This window comes from Acartia tonsa, chromosome 9 (genome assembly GCF_053477335.1).
Source record: "Acartia tonsa isolate MP-2025a chromosome 9, ASM5347733v1, whole genome shotgun sequence".
NCBI classification, from domain to species: Eukaryota; Metazoa; Arthropoda; class Copepoda; order Calanoida; family Acartiidae; genus Acartia; species Acartia tonsa.
This window is the reverse complement of record NC_137268.1, coordinates 15,453,530-15,476,776: the sequence shown is the minus strand read 5'-3', so window position 1 is coordinate 15,476,776 and position 23,247 is coordinate 15,453,530. Positions and strand designations below refer to the sequence as shown.

The following is a 23,247-nucleotide window of genomic DNA, read 5'->3' as shown; positions in this document are numbered from 1 at the left end:
TAAAAAAGCTAGCTTAAACAGTTTTGCCATTAAAAAATAACCTTCTTTATGAATGGTACATTCTAACAAGGGTAATGATATCCAGTAGAGCAACATATTTAACAAATATGTCTTTAAATAATCAGTCTATTTAACAAATATCTTTTTAAAATGCATAAGTTATATTACCTCTCACAAGATTGTTTAGTCCTTTGACACTGTACATAATTATTATTTGATTGATCTATCCTTAATTTTTATTCATATTCAATTTTATTGTTTGTATATAAATATTTAATACCTGTATTATAATACGGTTATTATTTTTTTTTGCTATGTTTTTATAAAATAAATATCTAAGCAAATGTTACCAATTCTTATAATTATCTCACTGTGGGCTACAATTGAATCAAGACAAAAGTAAGTACCGAGCCCTGGGACCTATGTAGGGTGAAAATAGACATAAATCCTTGATGATTCCAGGTAGAGACAAAATATTTTAGCGGGGTCTTTTGGTTTTTTTTCAATTTTAAGTTCTGAAAAAAAATTGAAAAAAATATGACAATCTTTGATAAAAAAACAAACAAAAAATAATTTTTAATATTTTTTTTATTTAAAGATACAAACAACTTATATAAATACTATAAGCTTTAAAAAAATCACAATTTTCAAATTTATACTGTCAATAAAAAGATTTGTAGAAAAAACCTTACATCAAATTCTAACATATTTCTGATCAACATAGCAATAAAACGTCTTTTGCAAAATCTTTATCATCAAAAATAAATAGCACTTACTAAAGACTTTTTTTCATTTAAACTTATACTTTTCAAATTAATTAACTTTAAAGATTGATTTTTTTTTTAAAAAAAGGTTGCGTGATTTTTTTATTCATAATTAATTGCCTAATTTTGAGATTCAGATAAAAAACTTTACTACTTTATATTAATGGATAATCTACTAGCAGCGGCTACGCCTCTAGAGGTATATGAGGCCCTTAGGTTGGGGGGGAAGTCGAACCCCCCTTACGATTACAGTTTTTTTTAATGAAAAAGTCAAAAACATTTATTTTGGAGAGTTAATTCTCTTGGGATAGTGGTGGTACCCCTTCCCCAAAATAGTTATAAACCTTACCAGGACATATAAAAAGCTACCATGTAAAGGAGAACCATAGTTCACAAAGACTCACATAGAACCTGTTACTTTATTATAGATACATATACACAGAAACTCTACAAACAGAGTATATCTGTTTGTTCATCCGTCTGTATAAAAACATTACAGAATATATTTATTTTGCTATAGCGGCTACGCCCTTAGAGGCCTTTAGGGGCACTTCAGAGGGAAAGAAGTGGTCCTTTTTTAATGGGCGATTTCTCTTCTATTTCTCAAAAAAAGTTATAAACCTTCCAATGACCAATGTGAAGCTACATAGTAAAGTAAAAAAAGAACCATATCAGTTCTTAAGCATCAGAAAGATGGACAAACAGACATCAATCTATTTTGTATCATAAATAGTGCTTTAAAGCAGGGAGAGAAATATCATCTGGAAAAAAAAAATTTCCTATCGTTTAAAAGTTATATCCCTGTATAAAAAAGATAGGACGTCCGTGTGTTTTTTCTGTTTGTGCCAAAAGTTCTTGCTAGTCGCTGGACCAATTTGGTTCTTCTTTATTAATCTATCTTTTAAACTGATAATAGGATCAACATATTAAGGAGTAGTTTAGTGTCTATTAATCCTTATATAAAAGTAACAGTTTCTGTGTCTGTCTGTTTGTGTGTGTGTGTGTGAGGGTGTCTGTCGGTACCGAAGATTCTTTGTAACCGCTTAACTGATATCGTTCTTCTTGGTTCCAGCTTTTTATGGTCCTGAGAAGTTTTGAGTTTAGAAAAAAATGAGTTCCTACCCAACATTTAAAAAAAACTTTTTCTTTTACATACTATAACTGAAAGTAGGGGAGGGGTCAACTTCCCCCCACTTATCAAGGGCCCTTAGATGCCTCTAGGGGCAAAACCGCTAGTGATAAAATAATTTTTATCTTGAATTATGATTAACTTGTTCTTTTTCCATTTAATAAGATATAATTGTAATTATCAACCTCAAAGAATATCCAGAATTAGGTAATTGGATTTAACAAGGGAAAAAGACAACATCCATAATTAGTGAAGCATACAAATGAAGAAAATAGCAAGTGTAACATACAGATACAAAAATACATTAATCAGAGCGAGATGGGGCAATGGGCTGTTTATTAGACTAGTCCCCATAGTTTAATATAGCAATTTGTTATTCGTTGGCTTAACTACTTAGGGGACCTGTTGCGATTTTTGTTTGGTTGGATTATTAAATTAAGTGCCCAACATTTCAACCATTAACTGAAACATACAGAAGGGTTATCCATGTATCATATTTGGGAATGTAAATCAATTTAGCGGTCATTGTCTTATCCCTTTAGATCCCTGAATAGTAATTAACAATGATCAATGGTTCTTTTTTTTCTATGTAGCTTCTCAATGGTTCTTGGAAGGTTTATAACTTATTTTGGGAGGGTACCTCCACCATCCTAGGAGAAATCAACCACTAAAAAAGGACCCCATTTCACACACAAAAAAAATAACTTTTTCTTTTTAAGTCTAAAATAAAAATCTAGTTGTAGAATTCAACCACTTCTTCCCCTCTCAAGTGCCCCTAAAGGCCTCTACGGGCGTAGCCGCTAGTACCAAATAAATATATTCTGTAATGTTTTTATACAGACGGTTGAACAAACAGACATACTCTGATTGTAGAGTTTCTGTGTATATATGTATCTTTATAATAAAGTGACACGTTCTATGTGAGTCTTTGTGCATCGAGGGATCTCACTAACCACTGAACCAATATGGTTCTCCTTTACATGGTAGCTTCTTATATGTCCTGGTAAGGTTTATTACTATTTTGGGGAAGGGTACCATCACTATCCCAAGAGAATCAACTCTCCAAAATAAATGTTTTTAACTTTTTCATTAAAAAAACTGTAATTGTAAAGGGGGGTTCATCTTCCCCCCCAACCTAAGGGTCCCTATATGCCTCTAGAGGCGTAGCCGCTGCTAGTAGAGTATCCAATGATATAAAGCAGTAAGGTTTTTTTATCTGAATCTCAAAATTAGGCAATTAATTATGAATAAAAAAATCACGCAACCTTTCTTTTTAAAAAAATCAATCTTTAAAGTTAATTAATGTGAAAAGTATAAGTTTAAATGAAAAAAAGTCTTTAGTAAGTGCTATTTATTTTTGATGATAAAGATTTTGCAAAAGACGTTTTATTGCTATGTTGATCAGGAATATGTTAGAATTTGTTGTTAGGTTTTTTCTACAAATCTTTATATTGAAAGTCTAAATTTGAAAATTGTGATTTTTTTAAAGCTTATAGTATTTATATAAGTTGTTTGTATCTTTAAATAAAAAAAAATATTAAAAATTATTTTTTGTTTGTTTTTTATTCAAGATTTTCATATTTTTTTCAATTTTTTTTCAGAACTTTAAATTGAAAAAAAACCAAAAGACCCCGCTAAAATATTTTGTCTCCACCTGGAATCATCAAGGATTTAAGTATATTTTCACCCTACATAGGTCCCAGGGCTCGGCACTTACTTTTGTCTTGATTCAATTGTAGCCCACAGTGATCTGGAATTGAAAAGAATTACTTTCATTCGGTTGCTAAAAAGAGGAGAAAAAGAAATGTATTGAGTCAGATAGTAGCCTTAACCTGTACAGCTTTACATTTATTTCATAGATAAATTGAAATTGAAATTAGATAAAATTATTAATTGATTTTAGATTATTAAACAAGACATGTTAGAATTATCCTATCAATTTCAAACTCTTCATGATGATTCCTATGACAGTTAGGTATAATTTAGAAAGCAACTCTATCATTGTTAACAGAAAGTCAGTACGTCCATTTAAAACATGCTTTGTGTGTTTTTTTTGGCTGCTATTGAAGAAAGACAACTGAAATTTTTAGTGAAAATGTCTTTTAAGGGGTGTTTTAATGTATTTTTTTTACAGTAGCTTTTGATGGATTATTTTAGGTTAGGTTAAGTGATTGCCCTGCAGGGTTAGGAAAATGGCCCCGCGTGGATAGAGCCCCCCCCCCCGCAGTGGCTAGAAATAGGATAAAATCTACTGTGAAAATACCAAGAAACGTCCCTTAAGAGGCATTGTCATGAAAGGGACTATGCATCTACTTAACGACTTCCAAAATTTGAGGGTGCCCTCAAGTAATCACCCCTTTCCCCCCCCCTGCATCTACTCTATACATTATTTTGTCTGTCTGACTGTCGGTCATGCTTAAAAAACCTTATTGTTGGAGAAATGTTATTTTCACGACTGCTTTTTTAGATAGCCAGCTGTAAGTTTTAGTCAAGATACCTTATATATATACAGATCTGCTCCATATATTTATTGTCTGTCTGTCTGACAGATATACTTAAAAGGACAATTTAGTTTTAACCAATTCGTATCCACACGTCAATAAAACTACGTTAAAGTAGCCTCTGTTTAGATGGCTGTAAAAACTGACAGGGATGATAAATCTAAAAAATAAGAATAGATGTTGAAAGATTATTGCTATCACTTTCATTTTAAAAAGTAAAAATATTAAAACAATAAAAAACTAATTAAAATTTTAATGTTTTAATGGAGGGCTTAATCAAAAATTGAAAATTGAGAGGGTAATAATTTTTATAGCCATAAATCAACCAAAGAATATGGTGTTTTTACAAATTTTCTTAAATGTTCCATTTATCAATAATTAAAACTTTTAGCTTTTAAAAAAAATTGTAAGGGATTCTTAAAATTTCACGGAGAAAAAAGTGTTTGAAAAAGTTACGTAAGTATTATTTCGCATGGCTTAATAGTAGTAGTAATATGCATAGTGAATATATAAATCCCCTAGAAATTATGCCCTAAAATCATATTTAGGGTGTTTGGTCAGTTCTTAAATATTTATCATTTTTAAATTGGTAACTCATCTTTTCAAAATAATTTCATCTAAAAAATATTCTTTAATGCAAATACATTAAAATAAAAATATAGATATATGATTTTTACTATTTTGTTTTTATAATACTTCACCATCAAAAGAATAGGTTTGATTTAAAAATCGAACCTTGAATTGAAAAATAGTTAGGAAGAGGGTCAAAGTGAAGAACAATGATGACAATATTCATAGGCAGCGAAGACAAAAAAATCATACAGTGACAAACAGACAATGTGAGAAATTTTATTGTGTTCAGTATTCATAAAAACATGAAAGAGAAGGAGAAAATTAAAAAAACAGATAGAAAGATGATTGAAACTTTGAGAATTACAGTTTCTTAATGATAGACGAACGGACATATATAATTATAGAGTAGCTGCACCACTATTTATATAGTAGCTTTGCTTCGCTAGTAATAAAAACAGGAAGGACAGACATAGTGATAAGTTGGAAAAAGGGATAGTTAAATGACCTAGCCTCTTGAAATTATTTTTTTTAAAGAACATAATAAGACTAATATAAAGAATATAAATAATATATTTCTATGAAGTTAGAAAACAACTTTCCTTCATATACCTGATACTTAAAAGTTAAAATTGTTTTTTACAAAAAAATTAAAACACTCTAAACCATTTTTATGTGTACAACATTTAGATTTATAGATTTTTTCATACTATACTGAGCTCTATGTCAATGATTTTCCGGATAAATGATTTAAAAAAAAACATATCTCTTTATCCCTCGATAAACAGGAAATAGGATTGGTCAAGTCAAGATATAGTTTTACAAAGATGTGATAAATTAATTGGATGTATAATGGTGTGCGTGGGGGGGGGGGGGGGGCGGTTTTTTTTTCCATAAAAGGATTAATTTTATGGTCAAGAATATAATGGGAGGGGTCATATATAAGCTGATAAAACAAAATGACCGGAAATGCATAGTTGGGCGTTATTTGACATCTTGAATACTCTGGGTGAAAATTTAGGGCGGGACATCAAGCAAGCTTATTTCTGATTGGTTGAAATCATTGTCATATGTTCTGGTAAAATCCTCGCGCATTTGTGAAACCGTGTGATAGGAAAGGATTTAGTAATGCGATTTTATAAATGGAATAGGGTATAAGAGAAGTAATTAATAAGCCTTACTAATTTGTATATGTTTTAGCAGGAACTAAAGGTATTGATCAGAATATTTTTTTGATAGTTTTATAAGACATAAAGATAAAAAACATTGTACAGAAACAAAAAAATACTTTTTTAAAAATGCAATTTTTACCTAATTCCTGAATACAATTTATCTAGCTTACATTTGTCTCTAAGCTATATCCTCTCATATATTAAAAGTTTCTTATGTCTGTAGCCTAAGATTTCTATAATTACTAAACCGATTGACTTCTACATTTTAGGGAAGCTTCTCATAATTCATGGTTTTAGACTCTCTAACTCTTTATATTTAAGCTATGGGTGGTTTTGGGCTACTTTTCTACCACCTTCCTATCCTATTAGAGACAGAGTCCTAGATGCTAGGGACGAAATCACTAGTAATTTAATAAGAAATGGTATTTAAAACCATTTTCATATTTTGTTATATATATGATTTAAGTAAAATAACTTTTCTTTTGAATTAAGAAAAACAAATAAAGTTTTCTAGCAATTTTAGTACCTAATGTCAGTTATTTCCTATCATCTGATAATGGGGTAGGGAGTCGCCAAACGTCAATTTATAAACGTGGTCATATTTTCTGTCATAGTGGTCATAACAAAAAAATTTCCTTTGATTTGTATTCAAATCATCCATAGTAAGTAGGATATTTCAAAAAAAGTTTTAATTTTTAATTAAATCGTGGGGTGGATACTAATGGGTTAAAAGAAAAAAATTTAAAAAATGTTGGTGGTTTTTTTTCTAAGCGCGTGAGGGTGCAGGTACCCTATCCTAAAATAGTTATAAACCTTCCCATGACCTATGACCTATGTCCCTGCAAAGGAGAAGCATATTAGTTAGGAAGATCCTTCCATATAAATAGACACACACACACAAACATTCTTTTACTTTGATATAAGGATTAGCATTTTGTTACTGTATCCTATTACTAGCGGCTACGCCTTAGAGGCCTCTTGGGGCACTTGAGGAGGTGAGAGTCCAATTTAATAAACCAATTTATTTTTCTAGATTTTAAAAGAAAAAGACAAACAAACAAACAAAGAGACAGACAAACAGACATCCTGTTACTTTATTATATCCTATTATATAAATTAGTAAGCTAAGCTTTTTTTGACTGTAGCAACGGATCTTGTTAACCGCTGAAGCTAAAGGGTTCTTCTTTACAGTGAAGCTTATTATAGGTATAGAGAAGTTTATAACTATTTAGGAAGAGGGCTCTCCACTCTCAAAAAAAATAACACTTAGAAAAAAAGTACCATCTCCGCAATTTTACTTCTTTGTTTTAAAACTTAAATTGAAAATTGGAAGAATGAACTTTCCCCCTTACCACCCTAAAAGCTTCTAGTGATGTTACTGCTAGTGATAATATATTATAGTTTTTATCAACATAATATGCGGATTTTAAGAAAAATTTAATCAAATATGCGGACTTTTTTCAACCTTTTTTTGACAACATTTATTAGACATATTAGAATTATACTATTGATTTCAAATTTTGCACGGAAGTATGTCCTTTTACTGTATGCTATATTTACGCAATTTTGCAACAAATTTATGTGCAATTTCATTTAGACTTCAAAATTAATATTCTGCTTATTAAGTTCTGACACTCTAGCTATTGTGCGTTTGTTCTACCTTCTGATTTTTGTGCTTCGTTTTTATGGATGTTGTCATCCTTGTCTAGAAAATACAAATTTATTAATCTATGGTAGAAAGTACAGAGAGTATAAATTATTTCCTACATTTTCTTTATCAATTATCAATTATCAATCACCTCTATTATCCATCTCTTTTTTAGGGGTTACCTTTCCCACCTCCCCTCTAATCTCTCGTTTTTAGTTACGTCACTAAGATAATTTCTAAGACACTAATACCGGGTTCAAGATAAGTCATATTTGAATTGGATATAATCCTAACTTTTATTATGTACTAACTGTATGTAGATCCTAATTATATAAAAGATTCACTTAAACAGTTCCTAAAGTCCCTCAATGAAGTTGGTAGTAAAAGGCTAATTCGGGCTCTTATTGTACTGTGATACCATAATATATAATCATCTTAGAACCCACTTTAATTCTGTGACTTTTGGAATCTTTATGTCATTATTCAGACTGTGTCATTTTGCATCAAACTAGAATAATTAGGTCCAAAGCAGCCAGTACAGAGTAATTTCTGCTAAACAAGTTCTTAGCTCTAATGAAAAATCCCGTATCATATCGTGTTATAGATAATTTTCTACTAATAATAAAATCAACATCAAGATATCGCTACCAGTTTTGTTTGCCTGGGCCTTTTGGGCCTAATTAGTATTACTTAATTAACAGGCTGTTTAATTTATGAATGTGCATCCTGAATTAATTTAGAGTGAATACTAATTAGTTGGTAAGATTTTCATATTAATATACATCCGTCTATCTTAATTGCCAGCCAAGAAAAGAAGTGCTAGAAAGTAAAATGTCATACAAATACGTATAAAGGGAGAGATGAAAGGAATAGAAGTATTTTTATGACGTCACGCATGACACTTTACAGCGCTTCCGAGAAAATCCGAAATTCCACCAAACGTAGCCGCCTGGAGGACTTGTAAAATTATAAAGCAGCTTGGCAGCTAGATAAGGATTGCCAACGATCATTTGTGTCACCTATGCAATCCGTCATTTAAAGATTTCTTGAATCTATCTATCTCTTTATATATAAGTATTTTAATAAAGTATTTTTAATTGAAATAAAAGTACAAAAATTCGATAAAATAATTGGAGACAGATAGATAGATAGACAGATAGAAAGACAGTCAGAGAAGTGGCGCGAAAGAGAGAGTTAGATAGACAGAAATAATGTTAGAAAGATAGACAGCTAGACAGATCGAATGATAGACAGATAGAAAGTAGACTGATAAACATATTGACATATAGATATATAGAAAGATACAAAAAATTATTGCAAAATATAACAATAAATTTTGGAAAATTAAAATGGACTTTCCAAAGAAAAAACACTTAGTTTTCCAAAGTATAACTTTATTACAAGATTAATTGTCTGTATTTATATTGTAAATCGCCAAGCAATGATAAAACAGCAGGGGTTAGGGTTTTCTCAGAGTTACTTTCAACAGTTAGAAATCTCAACCATAATATTTATATTAGTATCTACTGCTGCTTTATAACGAAATATATTTCAAAAGAAAAAAATCATCATTATCAGTAAGGTTCTTTTGTCTGTATTTTGATATTTCGATTACTACTTTTTTTACGGGAGCTTTGCTTAGGTCGGGCGATGGTTTCAAGCAATTTCATTTTAGATGGTTTTAGGCTAATTCAATGTAACTTCGACTACAGACGCACTATATGCTAGAAAATAAAGTTATGACAACAATATTTACCAATAAAATCAAATGTAAAGCGCGAAGAATCAACGGGGTACTTATTTTGTATAGCTAACCCTGCTGGGCTCTAACATAACCTAACCTAAACTTACTATTTCAGAGGGGATCCCGGGCATGTGAAACAGATTCTGACTGTCGTCGTTATTTCTCTTGGATGCTTTATACATGGAACAAGGTAGAGATAGATAGATAGATAAAGAGATAGATACAAAAATACATACATACATACAAACAGACAGACCGTTATATATATATATACATATTTTAGTCTTTTTTCTATTATTAATAATAAGTCTTTGGTTTAATATTTCTTTCATTACCTTCCCCGTCCCCTGATTTCAACTCAAAATTATAGTTGGTGCACTAATGAAGTTTTGAATTAGAAATTTAAGGAGCTCTAAACTGAAAAGAACTGAAATGTCATATAATTGCCAATGAAAAATTTTAGAAGAGCCGCTACCTACTCCACAATTAGTGTATGTTCGACTAACTGTCTTCACTTCAACCGTCATTAGTAAAATGACGTGTATAGTTTATGCGTTTATCTATTTAAAATCTTTAAATGATAACCATTTTCATTGTTTTAATGTTTAACTGAAATTTGATTACCCATTTGTTCCTTAATTTCCGAGGTTGTACGACAGATAACCCATATTTTGCAAAAGCTATTTTCAGCTACTCCAGTCAAAGGGAAAGGCTGCAACAAAACAAAGCTATTTATACATTATACATTCAAAATTTTAAGTTTTCAATTTTTTTTTTACCTAAATCATGCTAAATCCAGGTAGGGAGGGAGCGTAGGATTGTAAATTACACTGGTATCCAAAGTTTTATAACCTCGATATCTTATTCGTTGGCTAAAAATTGTTGGTACACAAGGAATATCTAAACTTTTCAATCAACAGTCTAAATCTACATAAAGTGTAATTTTGCTTGTAATTATTGGAGATTTGTATAATTTTATCGTCCATTGTTTTAACTCTTAAGATTCCTGAAATAAATCACTAATTTTGCAAGTTAAATAAGTATAACTTTTATGGTTTCTTGTTTGTTGAAATTTTTTTTGTAAATGACATGTATCTATTTCAGTGTGGTATGGCCGATTGTTTTGAGTTCATTAATCAGGAATAGCATTTAATATATTATGTTTTTAATATATAAATTAGTTTTTAATTATCATAAGGACATTAATATCCATAAGTAGCATAGCATCAGGAGTAATCAATAGATCATATAACTTAGCTCCTAGATGTTTCGTTTAATTTTACATACCAAAGCAAAAAAAAATAAAATTAAGTTTTAGTTTAGGGAACATTTTTTTCAATTGTGATCGCTTTGAACAATCCCCCAAAAAATCTCATCACTTGAATCAACTATTGAATGCTATGAAAATGTTCAGTGATGTAACTGTAACAGAAAGCACAAACAGTAATGAAAGTACAAACAGTACAAACAGAGAAAATTATTTCAAATATCCAATTGATCCTATTTTAGATGTCCCATGGATAGGTGAGTTTTAGTAATGGATTTATTATTATTTGGATCTTACACCAGATTTTCATGTTCTATAATAAAGTGAACATTGCAGTGGGCTAAAATAACGATATTCCCATACCGCCCTTAACTTCATCCCCTTCCTTTCTACTGGATAAACTACCCGACCATTAAATACGAGGGGAAATTGCAACCTAAATTGACGACAATTTTTCTCCTGTCTTAATATCCATTGTGTTAGTATAAATCAAAATTTAAAACCCATAAAATTTCTTGCCGCTTTAAAAAACCAATCACTTGTCACCTATTCAAAATACAAATATATTATTGGTCGACTTTTTACAAAGAAGACACGTTATTGGTTAATTTTGCGGCAAATTATTAATTCGGAAATTTAAAGTTGTATCATGTAAAAATTTATTTTTAGTGAGTATCTATGTTTTGGGAAATTTTCTTGGAAGTCTGATAAACGCTCCACTCAGCAATTCTATAGGTCAGTATCTTAAATTTATTATAATATACACGTATCTAAACGGATAAGACAATGGACTACAATTTAGGAACACTCTAAATTAAGAAGGAAAAAAATACTAATTCTGTAGAATAAAATTATTGATGGAAAAGTTTGGACACTGCTAGTTGCTACCAAGAACAAACAAATAATATTAGTTTACATTTGGTACTATCAGTGTCTAAACTTTTCAACCAAAGAAAGTTTGATCTTGTTGAAATACCCCCTCTCCCCTATTATTTTTTTTCTAATTTATTTTACAATAGGGGGGGGGGGGAGGTAGGGTGATTTAGGTTCGATGCTCAAGAAGGTACTCTGTGTGAAAGTGATAAAACTTTGCTACTTGTAATATAATTATATTCATAGGTCGAAAATGGACGTGTATTCTTGGTATAGGGATGACCTTCTCTATTTCTTTCATCCTTGTTATTGTAGCTGTTGAGGTAAGAAGTATAGAATGTCTTGAAAGTACTCATAATCTAACAATCATCCATAATTCTACCTTTCTTTATTAAAATAATTAAACATAATTTCTTAATATCCTCTCCTATATGCAATTACTACCGGATTTGCTTCTAGAGGCCTCTAATGGGTCGAGAAACTGAAAGAATTTTTTTTGAAAGGGGGGACATTTTTCTCGGGATGATTTCTTTTAGGAGGGTGGACCCTTCCCGAAATCCCCAAAAATAGTTATAATCCAGGGAAGCTATGTACATTCCAAAGTTGAACAAAATCTATTCACAGGTTAGCGAAATCAATCAGTGCACACATACAGACACACATAGTCATCCTCTTACTTTATAATGATTTACCAACCTTTTCAACAATACATCAATCAATTCAATCTTTGTTTTTTTTATATTTATCAATCCAGTTAATGATTTACATAATTTTATAAATCATTGACATATCATTGTATCAATAAATTCAAATATATTTCCAGGTTAGAATGTTGTACCTGTCCAGAGTTTTTATGGGAATCGCCATGGGAATCTCCGTTTCTGTGTCAACAATATATATCCAGGTACCTGGATGTCTTTTTTGCTATCCTATTATCTGTCTAAATTTTTAAAGTTAATTGTATAATTTCCACAAAATACACCTAGGCCTCTCTAAGTGTTATTTGCTATCTAATTATCTATCTATCTAATAAAATATCCATCTATCTATCTAGGATATAGCAACGCCAGATATCAGAGGCAGCCTTGGTGCTATTCCAGGTTTTACAGGAGCCTTGGGAGTATTTACTTTCCAGGTACAAATTAGTATTAAAAGTTGTTTTGTTTTGAAATGTTTTGAAATGATTTATTCGTTTTACAGAAAAAAATCATACATGAAATAATAAGTAAAATACAAAAAAAGTGATAAAATATTAATAACTAACATATTAAACTAACTACACAATTAAAATATTAATGTTTCATTTGGTTTGATGTTTAAGTTTCAGTTTGTTAGAGTTGGTTGGTTTGATTGATAGCAAGCATTTTGGGCAGGAGTAGGTTAATGTAGTTGGTGGGTTCCAGTTTCAGCTTACTGGGCTCTTTTAGGGACTTACAAAATTGAGGAAAAGTCAAAATTGTAAGGCAGTCTTATAATAAACAAGACTACAAAGGTTCTTGCCAAAGATTTCTTAAAATTCACAATATTGTGACCTGCTCCTTGGCACAGGCAGGTAAAGGGTACCCCATGTTTGGGGGAGTCTCCAACAGAATAAAAGGGTAACATTTCCCTTTTTCACACCCTATATAGATTATAATTGGATTACAAACAATTCCAGGCGCGCGGGAAAAGCACATGATTAACACAGGTGTATAGAAGGGGTGATGGAAGTTTGTGGGGGGGGGGGGGGTTGGTGAGGAGGTGGACATCTGGCCGGTTAACTTGGCTTCGCTTGGTGTAAAATTACCAAACAATTTTTCCAAGAAAGTAACAAAGGATCTCAAAACAAAATCTTGAATCGATGAAGCAGGAAAAAAAGATTCACGCAGACAGAAAAAAAACTGTTTCTTCTTCTCCAGTGATGGCAGAAATCGTCTGTACCTGATTACCAACATTTTCTTCACAGCATCTATCGGAAAACTGAGAAGATTTTGTTATGTACATATAACAAAGAATATTGACACATATAGCGCGCGTAGCGGTTAGAGCACCACACATGGTGCGTGTTACTCCTTCCGCATCCTATAGAAGACTGATTAGTATTAAAAGTGAAATCTAGAAAAATAAAAAAAAATTGAGCAACAGGCAGACTGACAAATATCCCTCCCCCCATTTCTACTTAAATTTGAAAATGAATGAATAGACCACGTGAATCACTGTTGATTAAAAGATTTGAATAGTGTGTTATAAGGGATTGAAAGGAGAATATATACAAAGTTTTCAAAAATAATTAAAGTGAAATTTCGATGCTGTGAGTATTGGTGCAAAAAATATGACGTAACAAAAAAAATTAGCCAATGAGAGTCCACTACCATTGCCGCCATTGGTCAATAACGGCCTCGCATTGGCTAATTTTTTTTGTTACGTCATACTTTTTGCACCAATACTTACAGCATCTGAAATTTCCAGTCCACCGTAATTGATTGAGCTATCTAGTACCCAACTTGATAACCTAAACTAATATTGTATTTCAACGGAACAAACTTTTGTTTATCATTATATAATTTTCATATTACAAATCTTTTTAATTCTTAATATTTTATCTACTTTTCAGGTATTGAATGCTTTTATGCATTGGTGGTACCTGAATATTTTTTGTGCCTGTTTGAGTCTTCCTTACATCATTCTCATGTTTTTTGTTCCAGAAAGTCCTGTTTATTTGGTATCCAGGTATACATTTTATATCTTTAAATCCTATAATCTTAGTCCTTAACTTGGTTTCTTGCATATAATTCTAGCTTTATACCAGCTGTAACTAACTACTTAATTAATTCGAAAAAAAATATCTTTAAAGATTTTGTGATTTTAAGAAATCTTGATAGATAAAAATGACGTCCTTATTATCGGTACACTAGATATTATTTTAGATTTATCTAGCTTGTTTGCTACACCTTATGACTTGCGTTTTCCTAATGGACTATTAGAATATTAGGTCGCTTTATTTTTGCGGAAATTTTCTGGTTTTGATATGAAATTTTATCTATTTCTTTACCCATTTAAATACTATACTACAAAAAAATCTTCTTTTTTTTTCAGAAGCAAAGAAGGTGTCTTAATTTTTTTGCTTTTTATTCAAAAAAGCTAGTCGATGTTTTTAGTAAGTAGTAGATGTAAAATTGTCCATAGAATTTAGATATGCAATCGTTTTTTTTAGACCTCTTACTTTTGAAGTTTTAAGGTTTTAAGGTACTAGGTATTTTAAATAAAAAGCTAAAAAGTTAAGACACCTTCTTTAAAAAATATATTTTTAAAAATTATTATTTTTTCTTTCTTTTAGAAACAAAATAACAGAAGCAAGGTTTGCTCTTGCAAGAATAAGGTAAACACACATATTTTGTTGATTTAATATATATATTTATTCAAGATTAAATATACTTTTAATCATTCTTTTACAATATATGTATTTATCTACCCAATTAGTGCTTTCTTAAACCTATTTCTTGACCACCAAAACCTACACTCCTTCCTTTTTTCTAATTTAAAAACTTCCGATAACCATCTGATCTGTATCTCAATGGGATATTATTATTTCGGGGCTCTCCTATAATTAAGAATACTCCTTACTCTCTAAAGAGACTTTTTGTGTTTGAGATGCAATATGAGGGAAACCGCCATCCTTTATTCATATTTTAGGGGAGCAGACTGGGATCTTGCTTCTGAACTTGAGGAAGTTAAATCAAATCTTGGTAAGAACATTTAGCCAGGGGGCTGAAGGGTCTGATCAACAATACTAGTACTTATTCATTTAAGGATTTTTATTTTACTATTCGTGAAAATTTTTCTATAATAGAATACAATACCTGATTTTTAACTATTGCTCATAACTGGCTCTTATCCAGCGGATACTAATCAGTTTCGAATACATGCTCTAACTAAAGAGCCTTTAATTTCTTTCTTTTAGAAAAAGCGGGATCGAGTAAATCAAGATCACGTATGCCCTTGAGTGCCTTCTTTCATAAAACAGTAAGTACTCAATTTTATATCAGGTTTCCCTTAAAGTGCCTTGTTGAAAACCGAACTTCCTCCCCATCCCCGCCTCCAATTATTTTTAAACAAATTAAGAACGGTTATTTTTGTTTGTGTAAGTTTTTATGTCAATTTATGATAGTTTATATTGGTTACTTTGTTGCCTTGCAGAGTTATGGCTCCCCGTAGGGGCTAGAAACAAAACTGGAAACTACCCCCAAGTTTTAATATAAAAAAAAACGGGATGGCGGGTATAGTGCTCGACATGAAATTTTAGGAAAAGCACCTATAAAACTTTGAGATATTCATATTCAATTAAAATATACAATAAATACTTTAAGCTTTAAAACAATTATTAACAAAAACAATTTAAACAAATATTATTAACTTTCAAAATAATGTGAAAGTTAAATTTCTATTGTATATTAATTATTTGTTTAGGTTTTAATTCCAGTATTATTCAGCTTTGTTCTCTTGTTCTTGATGAATATGTCAGGTTTAGTAACTTCATTTTTTTTACATTAAAAAAACCTATTTTGCTTAATAATGGACCCTTTTGTTTATTACAGGGATCTTAAAGGAAGCCTGCAAGAAATACCACGCTTTAACTGCTGAAAGACTGCCACAAGTAGGCCCAATACCCCAAATTTGAAGCCCTCAGCTTCTATAACAAAAAAGTTCTAGGCATTTTAAAATGACATTTTATGTACAATGAAAATTTTGAAAGAATTTCAATGCTAATGTTAGAAATTTTAAAATTAAACTACGTGTCCTAGAAACAAAATTATAAGCTTATTTTTGTCGTAAATTTAGATTGCTAGTAACTAATTATATTTTTACAATAAAAATACCCATTTTTATAGTCAAAATCATTAAAAAAAATTAAGTTTAACTTGCGTTGTACCGAGTGTACTGTAGCCAATCAGAAGGCTGAATCAGCTAAGCAACCAATCACAGCTGAGCTTGTATTAGTTTTCCCCTTTGTCTCCGCTATGATTTTTGTTTACAAATGCAATGTAAATCGAATTTTTTTCATAGATTTTGACTATGAAATGTGGTGTTTTTATTGTAAAAATGTAATCAGTTACCAGCAATCTAAGTTTTTGACAAAGATAAGGTTATAATTTTGTGTCTAGGCGACGTAATTTAATATTGTTTTTTCTTTAATGAGCATTGGAAATCTTTCAAAATTTTCATTGTACATAAAATGCTATTTTGAAATTCCTAGAACTTTTTTGTTATTGAAGCTGAAGGCTTTAAATTTGGGGTATTGGGTCTACTTGTGGCAGTCTTTCAGCAGTTAAAGCGTGGTATTTCTTGCAGGCGTCCTTAAATGGAAAAGATGTATATGGTATTGCTAATAATGATAAACAAAACAATCCATAATACAAAGTAGAATGATGTCAATCCGTCCATCCGTCTGTCCCTTAAGATCTCGGTAACCACTGAAACGATCGGATTATTCTCTTCAGGGAATATACCTACTGGTCCTGTGGTGGTTTTAGGCTATTTTCTAGGAGGGTGTAACACTCCACCCCCCCCCCCCCCCCAAAAAAAAACCCAAAAAATTCCCCCCCCAATTTTTTTTTAACGAATTGTTACAAATTTTTACGATTTTTTATGAACTTTTACGAATTTTTACGAATTGTTACGAATTTTTAGGATTTTTTACGAATTTTTACGAATTTTACGAATTTGTACGAATTGTGCGAAATTAATTGAAATTATTGGTTGAAGGTTTGGACACTGTTCAAGATTTTAAAAAAGTAACCAGAGATTTAGGAAACCAATTAGAGAGTGTGTTCATAACAATTGGGTTCCATAATGTCCAATGTCCCCTCCACCCCTTCATCCCAATCAACTCACCCACTTTACTCCTTCCCCTCCCCTCCTATTTAATAAACGAACTTATTAATAACTTCATAAGTGATGTCCATGTTAATAATATACTAATCTAATTTGACAACAATTTTTTCCCATGTAATAATATCCCCGTATATTTTATTTCCATTCTTGGACATTATTTCATTCTAAAACTGTTTATATATTTCATTTTAGGAATAATGATTGTAATGAACTACACAGTACAGATCTTTATCAGTGCAGACAGCTCTATCAATGAGTTCTATGCCACAGTCTATGTTGGAATCGCCCTGCTTATTTCAAACATTCTAACTGTGTTTCTGGCCAAACGGGTAAGTAATATTCTTTTTAAATGACTTATATTTTTTACCTTAACATCTCAAAATCTTCATCAAAAAGTTCTTCTGAGTCTGTTTGTGTGTCACACACATATTTAAACACAAGGTTGCGTGATTGTGCTTAAACAATTTGCATTTTAAAAATGTGTCAACTTGCGCCTGTCTGGAAATTATAAATCTTGTCCATCTTTTATTTGATTTTAAAATATTTTCATCAAAGTTTAAAGAAATTTATTTTTAATTGCAAGATCTAACTTACAGACAGAAATTATTTTATTTAGTTACCTCGTAGAAGAATGTTGATAGTATCAGCTTTGGGAATCTCAGTAACACTAGGTATTTACTTTTTTTTTCCTCCTAAAAAAATCTTTTGTTTTGTTTTAGAGTCAAACTGAAATACAATGAAACACAGAATAGGATAAATCCTGTAGAAGTTTCTAGGCTAGCCAAGGAGTTAGGATTTACTTTATTTATTTATTTAAGATAAGGAAATCCTTACTGCTAGGCTAGCATAAGAAATTTTGTTTTATAGGATTTGGCCTAATATCTGTTTGTTAAAACTAAATTGATTTGATTAAATTTTGTGCTTTCTTAAAACTCCCCCACCCCTTTTTTCTATTTCAAACCCCTGTGAGGGCCCCTAACCCTAACCTGATCTAAAGTAAAAAGCATACAAAAGAAAGACTACCCTCTCGCTCTATTATTTTTTTACAAGGTGAGGGTGGAGGGGGCATTCAGTTCTCAACAATTCCAATAATTTTTTAGAATTACTTTATTCTTTAATTAAGGAATCTTGGGAATGTATTTCCAACTAAAAGACTGGACAGAAGAATGTAGGTCTACCACTGAATTACAAATTGGTAAGTTTCCAAATATTTCTTGTTTTTAAATTTTTAAGTATGAAGCTTTTTATAGTGCCTATAAAAAATGATTTCATACTGGCCTACCATTGATCAATTAAAAGGTATACTGGCCTGGTAATTTAGACTTTGTTTCGGTCTATCATTGGTAATTTGTATTGTATGACGTCATTATTTTGTAGGCACTATAAACAGCTTGTCTAAGTATTAATGGCATAAAAGTCTTTTACTCAGTTTCTCTCATGCAAATTTAACCAAACAAAATCAATCCATATTTTTATGCTTATTATAGTTTAGTTAAGTTAAGTATTAAAGCAGCCCCATAAAAATTGCAACATGTAAGGTTGAAGCTACAGGATAGAAAGAAGTTTATTTTCGTTGGTCAATTTATTCTAGAAATTAAACATAGATTAAACATATTCTATTTCTTTTAGAGGAAGAAATTTCAAAAGCGTGTGATTACGGAAACATAGGTAAGTTTCTAATGTTTAAATATTCATGTAAATGTCATTGTAATAAAAAGTATAATTTTGCCAATAAAATACAAAGAAACATTTTACATTAAAGTAAAAGAATAGAGGGAGAACGAGCTATATGTAATTCTAAACTGGCGGGGGTGAGGAACAGGTGCTGACTTACAAAAGGGTCTTTGAAAAACAGCCCATAGCGATGAAAATATTTACACAGCCTAGTCGCTACAAAAGAGAAAAAAGCAATTTGCTTGATGACGGAAAAGGCCCTTACCACTTGGGGAAGGTAGTTGTCTAGGTTTACATATGTACTTATACTTTTTTATTGAATCACTAACTAATTGTAATTTGTAAAATTTTCTGGCTGTAGAGTATTTGACTGTTTTAACTATTCTATTTATAGGATGGTTGCCACTGGCTACTCTGATGGTTTTTATTTTTGTTTACAACCTTGGATATGGAGCAATGGTTTTCATTACTGCTGTAGAAATTTTACCAACTAGAGTTAAAGAAGTTGGAATGAGGTAAAACAAGAAAAAAATTTATATACAATAAGCATAGTCTAAAATACAAAGTATAACGATGTCTGTCCACTTGTATGTTTACCCGGATGAAGCTATAGATCTTGCTGACTGTTGAACCAAGGAGGCAAATCATTAGTAAGCTAAAACGTGCGCTCTTGGAGCTGTCACAAAAAGCACCCTATTGGGCACTGAAACACCCATCTCCCACTTTTTTTTTGAAATAAATTGATTATAAGAGGAGTGGTGGTTGTTTGTTTATTAAGGTTAGGTTAGGTTATATTGGTTACTTGTAGCCCTTCAATTTCAATATATTTTAATAATATTAATAAGAGGGGGGGGGGGGGGGGGTATGTAACCTTTGATCAACCGACCACTTGTAGGCAAGCACCAATAATCTTTAAAACAAAAATACATATTACAGATGTTTACATTTAAAACCTTTTGCTTTTAGTATTGCGATGTCTCTAAACTGTGCAGTGTCTTTTCTTGTTACCTACACCTTCCCAATTCTACAGAATTCAGACATTGGGGCTAAAGGATGTTTCTGGCTGTATGGGGCTGCCTCTTTTGTTGGTAAGTAATAAAGACAGACAAACAATTAAGGCTAATGATTAATGTTCCAGTATGGCTACGAAACCCATTGATATCCGCTGGATTCCGGTTCTGAGCAATGTGTCATATTACAGACAATTTTTATGTATATGGCCCGCAGGGCTAACAGAACTAATATTAATTTTATGATATTTTATTTTACTATCCGCGAAAAGCTGTCTAAAGTACGATGCGATAATAACTATTATTGGATAATAAGAATTTAAAAATTGAACATTGTGGTTCTATTCATACGAATAAAATTTTTTTTATTCTTGTCTTTAAATAATAAATTTTGAAAACCATTTTAAAGAATAATTATATTTTTTGTGTTTAAGGTTTTATTTTGTTGATTGTTTTCCTGCCCGAAACTCAAGCTAAGGGAGAAAAGGTATAACAATAGAAAGATATATCAATTGGTGGATTTTGAAAGAAATTCAATTGAAAGATATATAAAGTGATGATGATAATAGATGGAATAGGATAACAAATCACAATCAGTTTGAAATTTTCTACCTTAACTAGTCCAATGCTCTAAAGTTCAACAATATGCTTAGATTTCATTTCAGTCAACCAGAAAATCAAAAAAAAATATTTTGAGAATAAATTTTTCATGAAACCACTACTGAAGCGAGTAAATTTATGGTCATTATTATCCATAGCTTTGCTAAGGTCACGCATTGTCAGCATTCAATAAATCATATATTTGTTGGTTTTATGAAAAAACATTACAAAAGAAAATTTGTAGAGAATTGAAAAAATACTTTTTTTATTTATCATGAATTAGAGTATGAAATTTGAACTTAAAATTTTCAAAATTAATTTTCTGAAAACTGAGTATTCTTTGGATTTTCTGGTAAACAGAAATAAAATCTACTCTAGTTTAACTAGATGACATTTTCTAGTTAAGAAAGGAAATTTTAAACTTACTTTTAACAGTTATGAACAGTTAACTGGATAGGTAGAAAATGAGGTAGAAAAAAATTGGACAAATGAAAAAACAAGATTAACCCTTAGAAAAATGTATTCTATATTTAGGAAATTCAAGATCAAATACCTGGTTGTAAGACTGGTTCTAAAGATTGTGCCTCCCCATAGTAACACATCATATTGACTCTTCTTTATTATCCTTATTTTGTATTGTGATACCTTTCTTACAGAATCTACTTAAACAGTGAAAAATATGAAAACAGCGAAATTTAATGCAGACTATCAATTAGAATCACATACAAGTGCCTAATAAAATCATACAATACAAATGACCAATGTTAGGCCAGTATACATTATAATTGGCAAATTGCAAAATGTGTACTGGCCTATCATTGGTTCATTGGTCATATGTATTGTGTGACGTCATTTTTATTAGGCACTGTAAGCTTTTTCAAAAATGGGGTTTTATCAATCTCACTTAAAATAGTATTTTTGGAAGACTACTATGTACTATCTAATCACTGAAAGGTCAATATAGATTTTTTTCTATAAATTTAATGAATCTGAGCATAAGATCTTAACTATACTCTGTTATACTATAATAACTGTTCCTCAAATGATAATGCAGCTAGCAATTTCATATATTTATATAAATGTAATTTTTTTGATAAGTCATTTAAATAAAAATAAACAGTTTTCTAAATCAGCACAACAAAGATAAATTATTTGTAGTTTTGTTAATATGTACCACCATGATAATTACTAAATATTATGAACATGCCCAAATTCTTTTTGTACAATATCTAACAACTTTTTAAAATTCAGCAAAACTGTCTCACAAAAAATATTGCTTACTGTAATAGTTTATATGCATTTACACCATACCTTATCAGTATAATAAAATTTATATTAATAGTCGTTTCAAATATTAGACGTTTTCTCTCAAAGTGCTCTTTTGTGCAAAGAACCCTCCTTCCCCAAATTACTTTGCTTTGAAATTAATTTAAAATGAGTACGGGTAGTTTCTCATTAGTTTGCTTATTAATTTAGGTCATGTTAGGTTATATTTGTCCCCACAGGGGTTAGGCAAGAGAAAAATAAGGGGTTTGTTTCAGTGCTCGATAGGCACTTCAAGGGAAAAACCATTTTTTTAAACATTAAATATGCAAAACTCATATCTATATGTAAAGAAAATTTAATTTTGCTCTGAATCTATATCTAGCCTTTTATGCCTTTAAATATTAATAAAAACATATCAATGAATATTATTTAATACCTAACCATCATTGCCTATGTACTAAGAATCTGCCTTGAAAGTTACCAACATTGAAGCATATGTGTTTACATGTTTTATATCTATTATGTATTATATTTGTAAAATGTAAATAAATATGATATATACATATTCTTTTTAAAAGCGAAGCTTTTATATAATTAGGGTCGGTCCGTCCGTACGTCCGTCCGAGATAGATAGCTTTTATTCGTTAATTTAGGCATGTTAGAATTGTCCTATCGATTTCAAACTTTGCATGATGATTCCTCTAGTAGTTAGGTACGATTTAGAAAGCATAGGTACTATATAATCATTACCAGAATGTCCGTACGTCCATTTAAAACATGTTGATTTTTCTACTTTTTTAACAACAAATTTGTATGTGATCTAAATATCCGTTTGATCTGATTTTTGGTATATTGATTCCTGGGACAACAAAGAACAATATTATAAGCAAAGCAACTCTATAATCAAGTCCTAAGAATGTAAGTATGTCCATAAACATTATCCTATATCAAGCAGTTTTTCAACAAATTTACATACAATTTTGCTTCGACTATTATACTTTTATATTCTGATTATTCAGTTCAGACACTATACAAGTGTTAATGTCTGTTTGTCCTACCGTTTCAGTGCTTCACTTTTATGGATGTTGTCATCCTTGTTTTCTGATAAATAGTCTAATGATCTTAAATATCAAGACTAATAGACAAAATTGAAGAAGC

The 23,247-nt window shown here is 30.7% G+C and overlaps 1 protein-coding gene across 1 annotated transcript in view; it reads left to right on the top strand.

The window, feature by feature from the left end:
- The window catches only part of LOC145328307 (trehalose transporter 1-like protein), a 45,009-nt gene extending 22,355 nt beyond the window's left edge, over positions 1-22,654 (top strand). The window contains exons 4-23 of the mRNA XM_080171934.1: positions 9,644-9,718; positions 10,633-10,668; positions 10,943-11,052; positions 11,465-11,530; positions 11,915-11,991; positions 12,492-12,572; positions 12,723-12,803; positions 14,262-14,377; positions 14,985-15,026; positions 15,341-15,393; positions 15,609-15,670; positions 16,115-16,169; positions 17,732-17,868; positions 18,156-18,210; positions 18,663-18,734; positions 19,169-19,207; positions 19,608-19,728; positions 20,180-20,301; positions 20,658-20,710; positions 21,358-22,654. Of these exons, the coding sequence (XP_080028060.1) occupies positions 9,644-9,718; positions 10,633-10,668; positions 10,943-11,052; positions 11,465-11,530; positions 11,915-11,991; positions 12,492-12,572; positions 12,723-12,803; positions 14,262-14,377; positions 14,985-15,026; positions 15,341-15,393; positions 15,609-15,670; positions 16,115-16,169; positions 17,732-17,868; positions 18,156-18,210; positions 18,663-18,734; positions 19,169-19,207; positions 19,608-19,728; positions 20,180-20,301; positions 20,658-20,710; positions 21,358-21,417 (1,513 nt within the window). The 3' untranslated portion in view covers positions 21,418-22,654. The remainder of the gene's footprint in view (positions 1-9,643; positions 9,719-10,632; positions 10,669-10,942; positions 11,053-11,464; positions 11,531-11,914; positions 11,992-12,491; positions 12,573-12,722; positions 12,804-14,261; positions 14,378-14,984; positions 15,027-15,340; positions 15,394-15,608; positions 15,671-16,114; positions 16,170-17,731; positions 17,869-18,155; positions 18,211-18,662; positions 18,735-19,168; positions 19,208-19,607; positions 19,729-20,179; positions 20,302-20,657; positions 20,711-21,357) is intronic.
- Positions 22,655-23,247: the final 593 nt, after the last annotated feature.